Source organism: Miscanthus floridulus, chromosome 11 (assembly GCF_019320115.1).
Source record: "Miscanthus floridulus cultivar M001 chromosome 11, ASM1932011v1, whole genome shotgun sequence".
NCBI classification, from domain to species: domain Eukaryota; kingdom Viridiplantae; phylum Streptophyta; class Magnoliopsida; order Poales; family Poaceae; genus Miscanthus; species Miscanthus floridulus.
Window position 1 is genome coordinate 45,926,028 of NC_089590.1, and position 15,847 is coordinate 45,941,874.

Genomic DNA, 15,847 nt, shown 5'->3' on the forward strand with positions numbered 1-15,847 from the left:
ATGTGTATTGTCATTGAGTTTCAGTACAATCGCAGAAGAAGATAAGTCATGATGGAGTTGTGCATGAAAAATATATGTTCTGATCGAATTTGAATTGTAAATTTAATTTTTTTTTGTGGAAAAATAATTTGTAGGGGCGGTTGGTACTGTAGCCATCCCTACAAATCGATTTGTAGGGGCGGCTGGTATTCTTAAACCGCTCCTACAAATACATAATTTGTAGAGACCCTTGTATAGGGGCGGCTAGGCAAACCGCTCCTGCAAACGGTCATCACCCGCCCCTACAAACGGTACGTAGTGATCGTCTCCGTCACCAAATCCCGGTAGGTCCTCCAAACCAACAACGGCAACGATGAAAGGCCCTCTGCTGCAGCTGCGGTGGTCGCAGCCTCCGCCCGCATCGCAGACCACAGTTGGGTGTGGCAAGTAGTCGTCGCTCAGCGCATCGGGGACTTTGCGCCGCTCGCCGGTGGCCGGGTCCCAGACGACGTAGGTGCCGCGGGAGCCGTAGTCGTAGAAGAGGGCGCGGCCGTGGCGGCAGTCGAGCGGGTGCTGGCGATGGTCGGCGGCGGCCGGGCGGAAGGAGGTGGTGGAGACGAAGCGGGGAAGCTTGGAGTCCTTAGGGCGGTGGAGGAAGCCGAGCACGGGGGGCGTTGGGTGCAACGCACGGTAGTGGCCGTGGGAGGCGGGGTCGGAGATGATGCGGCGCCAGGCCTTGCAGATGGCGGAGGCCCGGACGAGCCCCGCAGTGTCGTCCGGCGGAAGGCGGAGGAGGATGCCTGGGATGAGATCGTCGGGAGAGGCTGCGGAGATGGCGCCATTCGATCTATTCCGTAACCACCCCGATCGGGATAATGTAGAACAGAGCTGGATAATGATATCGCTGCTTCCTTGTATATCCAGGTGAAGTTCATCATCTTCCATATATCTAAATCGATTTGATCTGTTTGATTTGTTGATTGGAAAGTTCCAAACGCTGCATGCACGCTTGCCTTTATTCTACAAATTCGCTGCCCAGCTTGAATTATTTTGGTTATTATTTCTTAGATTATTTTGATTATTATTTCTTAGTCTTATATGGCTTCATGTGGACGAGGATGAAATATCCGATATCCGTATTCATTTTAGTGTCAATAATATGGATATTCATATTCGTATTTAATTTTAATATGAAAATACTATGTGGATGTATCCATATTCGTTTTCTACAAATAAGTGATGTTTTAAGTTTGTCCTAAATCAAATTATTTCAAATTTAACCAAATTTATAAAAAAAGAACTAATGCTTATATGATAAAAAAACTATTATTGGATGGTTCCTTAGCGTAAGTGTGTAACCACCCCGGGATCCAAGGAGAGGAACGGGGCCGGAGAATACACGAATGAAAAAAAATCTTCCTCCTTATGTACCTCGCCGTGAAACCCTACCACAAATCTAGAAGAGCTGGCTAATCAATGATATCGCTGCTTCCTTCTACATGTGGAACGGAACTTTTGCACTACTAATTAATTGAAAAAAGGATTTCCAAAAAAAAAAAGAATTTTAAAAAGGAAACCATCTATTTTATTTATGTAGACGACTAAAGTGTTTACGTCTCCGAAAATAATCCCTAGCGATTTTTAGAAACGATTGGCATATTTGCAGAGACAGTCCAATAAATAACCATCTCTCAAAATTAGAGATGCGCCTCTTAAGATAGCCGAAAGCATCTAGACTCCTAATTCGATTTTGTTGATTAATGACAACATAATCTTATGACTAATGTGTGTTTTGCATTGACATTATTTAGTGAGGTCACAATAACGATGATTGATCGAGAAATTATGGATTTCATACCCCTAATGATGGAATTCATTTTGATTTTTAAAGGATGCACATGAAGGTTAAGGACAGACTAGAGTTCTAAGTGTCAATATGTGTTGGGAGACACTTAGAGTACTACTAGGTTCATGCCCGTGCATTGCAACCGGAGCAAAAACATTATCATGGGATAACATGTTACTTGGTGAACATGAAAATTTTATTGCAACAAAAGAATTATGGAAATTTTTGTGAATGGAATTTTATGTGAAAATGATACAACATAATTTTGAAAATCGATTGTACTCATGGTGCATTGTCCGGGACATGTATGGCAACGATGGTGCATAATTCGTATGGCAACGATGATTCAAAATTCTCATTTTGGGTGTGATAACTCAAGATAGTTACACACAAACTCCTTCAACCTCCCCCACCCTCTCTATGTCATTCCTAACTGCCATTGATAGCTCAATGGCTGGCTCACATTTTTCTTCCTTAACCAATGACCAAAGGCAGGAACCGCCATTGGTAGCTCAATGCCGGGTCACATTTTAATTTTCTTCCTCAAGCAATGACTAATGGTTCCCAGTGCCGCTACACCAGCCCTATCCTCCCCTAATCCCATCGTTGTGGCACTACGACCATCGCTGCCCTAGTTAAAATAACTCCCATTTCAACCTATGCAGTATGCACCACGTATGAGCAAAAATGTTGAAATTAGGAGCTGCAACACCACACCCATCTATGTCAAAATATTAAAGTGAAACAGATGTCTCAAAACATGATTATGATGAATTGAACATGACCAAAATTGTTTCTTGAAAATGACTCGTATATGACAAAATCCTAAAGTGGAACTTATTTGTTTGATCCATGATCACATTCGATAAGAAGAACGTGAACTGAAAAGGTGAATTTAGCTACTCTCACTGAACTTTTTTTTTTATAAAACTCTCACTGAACTTTATTTCCCCAAACAGCATCAGGCCATCAGCACTGCAGAACGATCGATTTTCCTATATTCCATAGGCCATACGAAGATCACGGGTTCCCAACACTACTGGATTCAGGTTCTTTGCCGAGTGCTCGGCAAAGCCTTTGTCGAGTGTGGCACTCGGCAAAGAACACACTGTAAAAAATTGATCGGCAAAGCCCTCTTTGCCGAGTGTCTTTTATCGGGCACTCGGCAAAGAAAAGCGACCGTCACGACGCCGGCCCCGTTGACGGTCGCTTTGCCGAGTGCCAACCGTGCAGGCACTCGGCAAAGATTTTTTATTTTTTTTTAAAAAAAAATTCTTTGCCGAGTGCCCTCTATTTGGCCCTTGGCAAAGATGTTTTATTTTTTTTTTCTAAAAATTCTTTGCCGAGTGCCCCCTGGCCGGCGCTCGGCAAAGTTTGATTTTTTTTTTAAAAAAATTCTTTGCCGAGTGCCCTCTGGCCGACACTCGGCAAAGTTTGAATTTTTTTTTAAAAAAAATTCTTTGCCGAGTACCATGGTCATGGCACTCGGCAAAGCTGGAAAAATGGTTTTCCGAGCGCCCATTTTTCCAACTTTGCCGAGTGTTGTGACCATGGCACTCGGCAACGGGGTCCTTTGTCGAGTGCAACACTCGACAAAGTGACCCAAAACGGTAATTTTAATTTTTTTTACATTCCATCATGACAAATAAATTCATACAAACATATATCACATATATATATCTCATCCATCACATCATATATCTCATTCATCACATATATATCTCATCCATCACATATATATCTCATCCATCCACACATCCATCCGCACATATTACATTCATCACAATATATATCACATATATAATAATAAGTGCTCAAGTCCATCCAAATAAATCCACAAGTCCATCAAAGTCCACAAGTGCATCACAAGTATATCACAAGTCCATCACCAAGTAAACAACAAATGAAAAAATACAACGTGCACTCATCTCGGCCACTGCGATTGTGGTGAAGGCCCAGCTCCATCATTCGGAGATGCATGAGGTGGATTATTCGAACCACCGTCAGATGAAGACTGCACAAAGAAGAAAAGATTGCATGTGAGACAAGATTATTTGTATAGCTAATTTAGGAAGGTAGAGGCCATACAAGCAAAGCACAAGCGAAAGTAAACAACCTTCATACTCACAGGAGTAGCTACAGCTGCAGGACGCGGAGGCGGAGGTGGAACCAACAGCCCAGCTGGCAGAGAGAAGCCTACACGTTGCCCAAGCCCTTGTAGGAACTCCGTAATGTCCGTCAGCCTCTGCGCCTAGGCTTGCCGCTCGGCCTCCAGCTGGGCCGCCATCCTCTGCTGTCCGGCCTCCAGCTCCTGACGTTGCCTCATTTCTTGTTCCAGCCGGGCCTGCAATATTTCACTCTAATGTTTCAGTAATGCAAAGCTAATTAATGTGTGTAAAGATCAATATATGATGAGTAAAACAGGAATAACCTTGAGTGCGTCGACCCGGTGCTGTGCAGCGGTCGGCCGTGTGCGAATGGTCAGGCTCTCGCTCGTGCTCCGTGCTCGGATCTGAGAGAGAGAGAGGGAGTAGAGGCCGTGTCGATGACGCCATTGCCAAGCCAGAACCGCCCATGGTGAGGTTTCCAAAACCTAAAAAAAACAATGGCACGATGGCCGACAAGCACATATGTCTCAAGAGAAGCCATGTAGTTTGGATATCAATTCATGCAGAAGAATATATCTAAGTAGTACCACTACTTCTACTACTACTTCCACTATTGCCACTACTACTACCACTGGTTCTACTACTACTACTACCACAATTGCTACTACTACCACTAGTTCTACTACTACTACCACCACTACTTCTACTACTACTACTACCACTAGTTCTGCTACTACTACCACTACTTCTAATACTACTACTACAACTAGTACTACTACAACTATCACTACCACGACAACAACAAGAGAGAGGGCATACCTGACGGACGCCGAGAGTAGGGGCGGGCGACGTCGGGGTCGGGGTCGCCGGAGTCGAGAACGGGGTCGGGCACGGGCGGCGTAGGGGCGGGCGGTCCACGGGGCGCGACCGGGGGCAGGGCCGACTCCTCCTCCTCCTCCTCCTCCCCCTCGTCCTCCTCCTCCCCTCCTCCACCCGCCGGCGTTGGCGGGCCGGCATGGGCGAGCTGGCCACGCTTGGCCACACGCGGGCGCGGGGGCTGGCGCCGACGCGCGGCGTGGGGAGGGGCTGCGGCGGGCGGCGCGGCGTGGGGAAGGGCGGCGGCGCGTGGCGTCGGCAGCGGCCCGGTGGCTGGCGGGCGCTGGGGCGGCCGCGGGCGTGGCGCACGGGGAGGGGAGGGCGGTGCGCGGCGCGGGGGCGGGCCAACGTTGGCGAGCGGCGGCGCGGGGATGTCCTGGTTTGTAAGCATCGTATGTGACAACGTGCACAAAATCTTCTAAAATTTTTATCGTAGCCTCCACATACGATATCGCGACATCTCAACAAGTTTCATGATTTTCGGACTTCGTTTGCTTTTTATAGAATTTTAAAACACTTCGCACGCAAGTTCGCGGTCATGTTTCATGAACACGATGTCCGAAATTTCGGGTCCGTTCTTGGATACGGCTTCACACTACACTCAGTAACATGACTATCATTTTTTGAATCATTAAATTCCATTATTCGTACCACGTGCAGTTCAAATTTATATTTTTTGAAAAAATTCAAGTAAACGAAATAAAGTAACTAAATATATCAAAAAGGACAAAAAATCCTCAAATTCTAACGAGGAGTTCCTGGTACTTTAAAAGGGCTGCACAAAAAATTTGGAGGCTAAAAACAAAAAAAAAACTTTGCCGAGCGCCAGGGCATGGCACTCGGCAAATAGGGTCTTTGCCGAGTGCTAAAAATAAGGCGCTCGGCAAAGAGGGGTTTTGAATTTTTTTAGAAATTTCCTCTTTGCCGAGTGCCTTCACAGGGGCACTCGGCAAAGATATTTTAAAAAAAATATAATTTTTTTAATTCCTCCCTTTGTCGAGTGCCGAAGCTGTTAGACACTCAGCAAAGACATTTGAAAAAAATATTGAATCTTCGCCGAGCGCTGTGTCAGGGGCACTCAGCAAAGTATTTTTTTTAAAAAAAATCTTTGCCGAGTGCCTAACAGCAGGCACTCGGCAAAGAAGGACGTGACCGAACACCGTTACGCGGGGCAGCCTATGCTGAGCGCCGCGCTTTTGCCGAGAGCCTGACACTCGGTAAAGAAATCCTTTGCCAAGTGCACTTTTTTGTTGAGTGCCTGGCACTCGGTAAAGAATTATTTGTCGAGTGCAATTCTTTACCGAGTGCCCGATTTTTAACACTCGGCAAAGACCCTGTTTCCAGTTGTGCGACTGATGCTGGCAATTTGCCGCTGGATAGCTTCAGCCGAAAAGGTACCAAACATCATTAATCTAATAATCATGTTACTTGCAAATTACATTATTAGGGGTATAATACAACGAATGTAATCCTAGTGTGGCCTGTAGCAGTAGGCTTGCCCGTGTTGCCTCTCGGAATCGTCGAAAGTCTCAACTGCTATGTAACAAATTCTCCTTCTCCTTAATGAAATATGGGTACAAACCGGGTTGTGAAAAAAAATTACTTGCAAACACAACGAAATAACGTGTTCCCTTTGCAATATTTGTCTGGTCCGCATACTTAGGAGGGACACCAAGCTAAGTAAATTTTCCAATTGAGTAACTTTTTTTTTGGTATTGGACAGATTAACAAGCACCCATTTAATTTATTTTATTAAACATTAACTACTCACGTATTTTGCTGATATAGACTGAATGAACATTGTGAAGAGTAACTCTTAAACACGTTAACTTGTTTTGTCCCGAAAAGTAGTCAGCAAAATTGAAGGTGCCAAGCATGTATTATAAAGAAGTAATATACACAAATAAAATCATCTACATGATGCGACAATAACACGCAAACAATGCAACACCACACACCACCACCTTAATTAAGTCATGGGAGCCTAAGGCCTAAGCCCACCACAATGGATGGCCAGATTGAAGCTTAAATGGGAGAGAGAGCATTTGGGCACTACTTCTCAGTCCTCACGTTGCAACAGATGATGTGAGTTCCAAGAATTTTAGGAGCGGCGAGCCGGTGCTTCAAGAATAAAGATATATACGAACCCACTTTGCATGCGTCGCTTTTGAAATTGTTAGAAAATAGAGAATGAGAAAGATCGATTGATGCAAATAATTCTATATTTTATTCCCAATAAACAATGTGTACATATATATAGGGGACCCATATGGGCGGTTACAAGTATGAAAGAGAGAGAGGGACGAAAAGACACTCCTTGGATTAATCCCTAATTGATCACTAAATAATAATTCTCAACACTCCCCCTTAATCAATTAACATCTCGTAGTCTTCACTGTTTATCTATTATGCATCATTATGAATCTTTGGAAAACCATGTGGGAAAAACAAAGTAATACCAGTATACCAGACAAAATTCCTTAAAACTCAGTGAAAAAAATAAGGAGAAACACCATGATATACAATCACCAATATTATTAGACCCTTTGAGATACCCAAAGCCTTAGTCTAAAAACACCTTGACCATAGGGTCAATATGCTTCAAATATCATCTTCCAAAAACCCCGGTAGGGAAAAATAGATGATATAGCATATACCTTTGTGTTGAACATTGCCTCATCAAAAATTTTATATGAGAAATCATAAATGGAAAACTCACATAAAGAAAAGAGTACAATGCATCTTATGTCCCAATATCATCCATCAAAAACGCCTGTGGAAAAAATGGATGATATGACATAACCTTGTGTTGATATTGCCTCATTAAAAACTTTATATGAGAAACCCAAAGGGAAAAACTTATAGAAAGAAAAGAGTGCAATATGATGTTTGCAACAAGTTATTAATCAGAGAGACTCTCCCCCTAATACTAGCAAACCTCAAAGTAAATTCATACCAATGCACTCAACACATAAGAAATGTGGAGTATGGTAAATTCTATAAATATCTCTGCAAGATTATCATAAGACTTAGTTTACAAATATTCATATGTCCATATCACCTATGGAACAGAACCATCTTAGCGCAAAAATATTGCATTAAGTATAACTTTTCTCCATCTACACAACACAAGTTGTGTTACCTTTATAGATCATGGCCATTGATTACCGCATAATTTTAGTATGTGATATATCATTCTGTCAAGCTATACACATTCATGTGAAGCCTTGTGCAATACAATGTCAGAATGATTAATGCAATTGACCATTAAATGTCTATTTAAAGACTATTACAAAATGGTTTTTCCATATTTATGTAAATCCAATTTCAATGATCTAGAATTTGGGGATCTTATATATAACCAGAATTATTATATCCACATAATTGGATCATGGATTACACCAAGATCACATTTGCTATTTGAGATATCAAAAGATATTCTTAACTTCAATCCACCAATATTTGGTAGGATTAGCGCTACTACTAGATAGCAAATCATTGCAAAAATAATATCCGATCGGAAACTTTTGCAAGATTTATTAGCGCATAAATAGCATAGAGATAATGGACCACATGTCACAATATCTCATCTCAGTCACTATGGCATAAAACATTCTTCCTCCATCATGAGGTAGAACAACCATATGATACATTCATATTGAATCACTCAATATGATCTGGATATAGATAGCTTTTGTACAAAATCCTGAGGGAAGATGCTTGGATCATAAACCCAAAATAAAATTTTGGTTTAGTTCGTATCTTCCATCTTAAACTCTATCTTTAGATTACAATGTGCTATTAACATGTGTTCATCATCAATGATGTCAAGATTATTGACCATGATATAATATTATGAAATCCAATCAAGGACTCCAAAATGAACACCACGTGTAATCAATCTTGTATCCCTTCAGTTTAGGGAATACACAAAAAGTCGATTGTACCGAATTCGACTTAACTGCTTTAAGCCATACATTGACTTAAGAAATAGATAATATGTGTTGAGATTTTATGTATAAGGGTTGGGTATGTGAACTCCTTTCTAGAAGCTTCACAAATACACCAAATCAAGTGATCATATAAATATATGTGATCACTATATATATCAATTATCAACTGTAAAGATAGATGCTTTTGTACTGCCAATCAAAGATAGTATCGGAAATTTATAACTTACTATAGAGAATAATTTGCATTGAAAATCAATGTCTGAGCTTTGCGTAAACCCCTGTGCTACTAGTCTTGCTTTGATCTCACCACCATATTGTTCTCAGTCCATTCTAGGACGAAAACACTTTTGTACCCATAGAAAAGGTACCATGAGGTGTTGGCATCACAGACCAAAACACCTCTTTTCTGGTGAGCAAGATTATCTCTGCATGTATTACATCACTCAACAACAGTAAGAGTGAGCAAAGCACTCTGCCATGGTCTTATTGACTGGATGACTTGGAATGCTGTATACAGTTTATTCAGAGAAGTACGTGTCGACACATGTAGCCTTTCTATCATATAATTATCTGGTTTATCAAAACTCAAAGTACCCTGAATGACTCATCGTGACTTCCCGAAACGAGATTCAGGGCTTTCCGATATCCCAGCATCAGTATTTAGGTGCACCTCTAAGCTAGGTTTGTGGATGACATCCATCCACTGGGTAATAACCAATATTTACCCACAAGGTGTCGCCAACTATAGGTTGACCTGCATTTACTTCTTTAGTTAGAAGGAAACCTTCTATTGCTAGCATGAATAATCCTACTTTATGGCCATACTTCTCCCCCTCTTATTTATAATTGGGAGTTGAGTGATTTTACTTGGTACCACCACTCTTTCTAACACATACTTGCAATGGATTGATAAGTTTAAAAGACACCTTAGTAACCAGTAAATGCATTTGGCAGTTTATTTGCAATATTATGTAAATCAACAATTCTTTAAACTCAGCATTTAGTACGTGATCCTGAGCTTGGAATGCCTTATGCATTCTAAATAATTTCTTGGCATTATGTATGGTACATCAAATCTCCCCCTAATGCCTGAAAATGCTCATTATCAAAATAAAACCAGCATACGGGTTGTAAATAGATCCTCCATAAGAGATCTAAATACTTAACAATCGATGGAGATTGAAATCTCACATTGATCCCTAGTTTTCTATATGTACCTATCAATGTATGCTGTGGTGGTGAGATTGGTACGTATACAACGTACTCAATCTTACACAAATAGGAAATCTTCATGGATTCCCACATACTAAATGCATATAGGGGATATGTACTTAATCTTAAGTAAGAAGTGTGTAAATCTACCAGACCCCAACCGAAGTTGGCAAATAGCAATTCACTAAATTGTGCTGCTATGACCTTGTCATACTTCATAGATTCTGTTTATCCTTTTGGATATGTAACTAAATTCTTGTTATACCTAGCAATTGTCATTGTAGGTACAATAAATTCAGTAGTGTTTAGGATAATGAGCTCACAACATGAGCCATTATTTACCAAATGCATGGCCGAGTGTGGATACTTCACACACTCTAGATCATCTTATAGATGTATCTTCACAATCATGAAATGCCTGAACTGTCCATACAATCTTTGTATCGAACCCATATATATTCTCTTGAATATGATTAAGGAATCTAAGACATTTAATCTGATTTTAAGATAAGAGGGTCTTAAAATCTATTTCCCTTGTGGCACTTATCGTATCCACACTTTGGGAAAATCTTGACAAAAAGAATTGCTAATAATTTTTCACCTCATCCCATATGATGGCCAATTTGATCATTCCATATCTAGAATGCATCAACAGTGTGAAAAATTATTTTATATGCAACGTGTTGTACGGGGATGGTTGTATGCATACTACAACCAAAACGAGACTTATCTTATTACTTATATACCATATCCAATGTTGTCTTTTTATGTTTCCATACGAAAACACATTTGCATATCTCTATAATTTGGTAAGATACGAGTGTAATTAGGACATAATTAAATATCCTCAATTGCTAACTCAGTATCCATAGGAAGAATGATAGTAGCAAAACATGGCAAACTGTCATTGCATCGTATCATCAATGGCCAAAATATATATTCCCTCTTCTTGTCATAAGAACTAGAAATATTTTGCTTCCCTAATTATAGAGTTTGTGGTACAAATATCCACTAGGCATGTATCATTCAAAATTGGAATGATTCCCGTACAATCTATATATGACAAGAGTTTAATAAGATTCTCGTCTAATATATAGAAATCCATAAATATTGTCGAGTATCAAATACATCGATATGATACCCATAATAGTTATGCGTTGACAACACAAGTATTACAACATCTTCGATGGGAATTATCACATATTATCAACGGACCTTGAGATTATCCCAAATCTCAAAACAAATCATTCGAAGCATATTCGATGATCATGTTGTCCATCTATGTGATGTTCTCTTTACGAGAAAAGGGGCAGTGTTGTTATGTGATCTCATAAGATCAAGCATAAACAACCAACCTTCTATGTAGCTTTAGATTTTAAGATTGAAGCACCCTTCATATCTTATTTTTGTAGCTCCTATTTCATCCCTTATAGAATGTTGATATAGATCAACTACAAATTTAAGAGTATGCCATTATTTAGCACTATGCTAAACACAACCACATATATGACATTACTCTCTGTCATTCTTGGGTTCACATTGCCATCACTTATATTGCACATTAGGCCTTTTGCTTTTACTAGTAGAAGCAAATTGTATGAATAATATGATCATAGTCTTCAATAGTTTAAAAAAACTAGAGACATGATTCAATCAAGATTAGCCTCAAGCTATATGAGTTTATTTATTGTTCATAAAACTTCTAAAGAGTGAGCCACGAAGAATGTGTATTTCTTTCCACAAGATAATCTTATCGAAAATCTTTATGGACGTAGTACCTTAACAACAATAAGGCACAATTTTCTTTGATCCATAATAAACAACCCCTAATTGAGGTTCATTAAATTGTTCTATTAGTTCATGGGATAAAACCAATGTTAATGTCCATTGTCCATGTGGGATATTGATGCCATCAAGAGCGAGTTCAATAGACTTCTCTGAAGTCAGTATCCACAACATATGATAAACCATTGATTTAATTAATTTACGCCTAAGGTAAATTAAAAATCACTATGGTGATGTTGTAATCTCAAATGCAAAATTTAGGAGGTTCCATATCTTGGTCACTTTGTGTTGGATTGTTGGAGATAGTCAACAAAACTGTAAACTTTTCAACAATTAGAGGTAATCACAAGATGTGTAGACCTCACGATCAATCATTATTAATGTTGACACACACATTGTAGATAATCTCTATGTCCGAAACATAGAGTAGATCTCTCAGTAATAGGTAAATAAATTGCTGCTATAGGCACGGTCTCTGGGCTGATATATTCGTAGGAACATACCGCAACCAATGTCTAAGACTCTACCACCTGTGTATAGCCTCTAATAATGAATGATGGTAGTCACCATAAAAGTGTATCATTTTCATATTCCCCAAACACTTATTTAGGACAACACGATGTAGGTAATCATCAAGTTTAAAATAAACATGATGTAGACCTCTCAGTAATGGATGAATAATCGATGCCATAAGCACGGTCTCTGGGCCGAATAATTCTAGATGAATTAAGCGCAGCCAATGCCTAGGACTCCATCACTTGTGTTATGATCCCCAATATATCTAAGATATGCATTGAACAATTTTGCATTTAATCCATCATTAATTAATAAATGCTTAATTAAGAGGATTAACCATTGTTAAAATGCAATTTTATAGAAAAATTATCAAATTAACAAGGGTAACAAAGTATAGGAATAAACATGCTACTGTACTAAATTTACTAAGCATATAGTGTTATAGTTGGTGTCGATACGGGACCCACAGGATACCCCGCAAGGGAGAGAGAAGATCTAGTTCAACTAGGATTCTTCCCATATAAATCTTAGTAGTAGAACTATCAAGTAATCCTACTAGGAAATCTCATTGTAAACCGACTAGGACTCTGGCCTCCTGACTATATAAAGGAGGGCAATGCTCCTGTCAAAGGGATAGACACACATAACCGACAGAACAGATCATAATCAATCTGACGCAAAGGCTAAGGCCGACTGGACGTAAGGTTATTACTCGATCTATGATCGAGGGCCTGAACCAGGATAAATCGGCTGTCTCTTGCGTAAACCATCGAGTTCGGCATATGCCGAAGCCCGAACATACTGCCCCGGGTACCCCCGTGGCAGGCTATCGGTGGTAAAAACATCGACAGCTGACGCACCAGGTACGGGCTTTCGGCGACTTTGCTTCCGAGAGCTCGATGGACCTCGACAACATAATTTTCCCGACGGGATCAACTTTCATCTTCGGCTCATGGATCTGCGAGGCAGACAACAACGGCAAGCTTCAAAGCCATCTCCTCGAAGATCCAGATCATCTAAAAGAAGTTCCTATTTCAACAACTGCAACGGATCAGCTCACCAGAAGATTCGCGCAGCTCATAGTATCCGAGTCAAATCGGATTTCACGACCACTCGTATCCGATTCAAATTCAAGCTCCAAGGCGAAGTTTTATCCGAGTGCTTTCAAGAAACCGAGTTCTTTTTTGACAAGATTCCAGAACACAACCCAAAACAACTCGGATTACCCCCAGAATTCTCTCAAGAAGTCGAGTTCTTTTCCATTTGGGCTCGACAACATGACAAAATCCTATCAGGGACAGGTCGAAAGATTTTTCAATCCAAGATTCGGGATACCACTGATAGGAGCTCAGGAGGGTCTCGTGCTAACGATAACATCGCAGGACTGTATCATCCACTGGCCGGATTCCGTTCCTGAGGGTAGCGAAACACAACTAGTCGGCACAACAACAACAGCTATTTTACCTTACCAAGAAGGAGACTCGATCTACGACACCGAGGCATCCACTAAAGTTATCAGCGACTCCGACAGCATGAAAACTAACGCCAATAATAGAACGACTCCTGCACGAGAAGTGCTCATGGTTCGATGACCGCGGTCACTATTAAATCCCCCGGAAACACCTGATGTTAGATCATCAGATGAATCAGAATCCAACATATCACCCTTTGCCCAGGGCTACGACGGAGAAACAGATAGTCAGAGACAAGCTAGAGAAAGAAAAAACAAGTTGAAGCAAGGGCGCCAACACCGTGCTAGGCAGCACAGGGAAGCTTGGATCAGATACGAGTCAGAATTGGCTGAGTACGACAAAAGAAAATCGCAACGAGAAGTCGAAGGAAGACGCACGGCGAACACGCCTTACGATAAGATTCGAGAAGCATTAGAAGAACTCGGAGCAACTTCGCATCCTGGTGAGAAGTATGAACAGCTCCAGGACTTGCTCCGATCGACAATCCCGAGAACGCATGAAGAGAAAGCTCGATCAAGACTACCCGCTAGATCAACAACCCACCGGCAAGAAGATCAAAATCAAAGGAAATCCACTTTCGAAAGACTTGGGCTGGGTGGAAGCCATGACGGAGGAAGTAGGAAGGAACATAACCAAGGCCACTGATTTGAACAACTAAGGAAGACTAAGAGCAGGGTACCTACCTAGACAACCTCGCAAGATTGTTCCCATCAGAACAACAGTTGGCCAGAGGAAGGCGCCGAATCTGAATTCAAAGAAACCAAGGCACACGACAGGTTCCCCTGCTTCACGAACAGGCTCGCATTGGTGCGATTACCTCACAAATTCAAACCGTCTAATCACTCCAAGTATGATGGCAAAACTGAACCAAAGCAATGGCTCAGAATATATTCACAATCAATTAAACTAGCCGGAGGAGACGACGATATCAAAACCCTTTTCTTCCCCATGGCACTGGAGGCCATGCCCCTCCAATGGTTCGATAAACTAAATCCAGGATCTATCAGAAATTAGGAGGATTTGCAAAGAGCTTTTTGTGAGAATTTCGCAGGAATCATTACACACCCAATCACTCATGCAGAACTAAAAGGACTCAAGCAAAAGGGAGGTGAAAGTCTTAGAAACTACTATCGACGATTCGGCGAACTATGAGCTCAAGTGCATGACATAACCGAACGAGAAGTAATTGAAGCTTTCTCTCACGGAATCATGGCTAGATGGCAATTTCAAGACTTCTACAAAGAAAATCCAAAGAAACAATGAAGAATTTAGACATACAGTAGAAAAGATGATTACTGTAGAAGAAAAAACACGAGAGAGGTTCCCGGACAGAAGCAACCAAGACAACCCGGACAAGCAAAATCACCGAAATAGCAGACATCAAGAAAGAAAACGTAGACCAGACAATACTGTGGCAATGGTCGACAAATCAAAGAAGTTTCCCAAACCCAGAAGATATGATGACATTGAAAACATACGTTGCCCATTGCACCCTAGTGGGAGGCACACCATCGGAAATTGCTACACTTTCAATGATCGATACACAAGAAAAGATAGTAAGGAAAACACCAAAGAGGACAATCAGAAAAGAGAAGAAGACAACCACGAGGACAAAGGATTCCAAAAACCCAGGGGAACGGTAGCAGTGATTTTCTCAAGGGCTCTGGATTGCAGAAGCAAACATCAAGAAAAACTAGCACTGCGGACCATTATGACAGCAGAACTGGCTACACCAAGATACCTCAATTGGTCGCAGTATCCTATCCAATTTATCAGAGAAGACCAATGGACTAGCGTGGGAAACACAGGCCATTATCCACTGGTTCTAGATCCGACTATTGCTGGTATGACCGTCACCAAAGTACTAATCGATGGAGGAGCTGGACTTAACATCATCTTTTCAGAAACTCTAAGGAAAATGGGACTACAACTCGCCGGGATGATTACGCCAATAAGCACACCTTTTTACGGAATAGTACCCGGCAAAGCAGCCATGCCACTCGGACAAATTACTTTACCTGTTACCTTTGGAACTCCTTCAAACTACCGAACAGAGTTTATCAAATTTGAAGTCGCCGACTTCGATTCATCATATCATGC

The 15,847-nt window shown here is 41.0% G+C and overlaps 2 protein-coding genes across 2 annotated transcripts; both read right to left on the minus strand.

Moving 5' to 3' along the window:
• Positions 1 to 243: 243 nt before the first annotated feature.
• LOC136491876 (uncharacterized) lies at positions 244 to 994 on the minus strand. The gene has a single exon (XM_066488085.1). It carries the CDS (start codon positions 922 to 924, stop codon positions 244 to 246), a length of 681 nt encoding a protein of 226 aa, XP_066344182.1. The 5' UTR covers positions 925 to 994.
• A 2,834-nt stretch (positions 995 to 3,828) lies between these two features.
• On the minus strand, positions 3,829 to 5,200 carry LOC136491877 (uncharacterized). Its single transcript, XM_066488086.1, has 2 exons — positions 4,753 to 5,200; positions 3,829 to 3,839 (listed from the first exon to the last, which is right to left on the minus strand). The coding sequence occupies exons 1-2, from the start codon at positions 5,198 to 5,200 to the stop codon at positions 3,829 to 3,831; spliced, it is 459 nt and encodes a 152-aa protein (XP_066344183.1).
• Between the last annotated feature and the right edge of the window lie 10,647 nt (positions 5,201 to 15,847).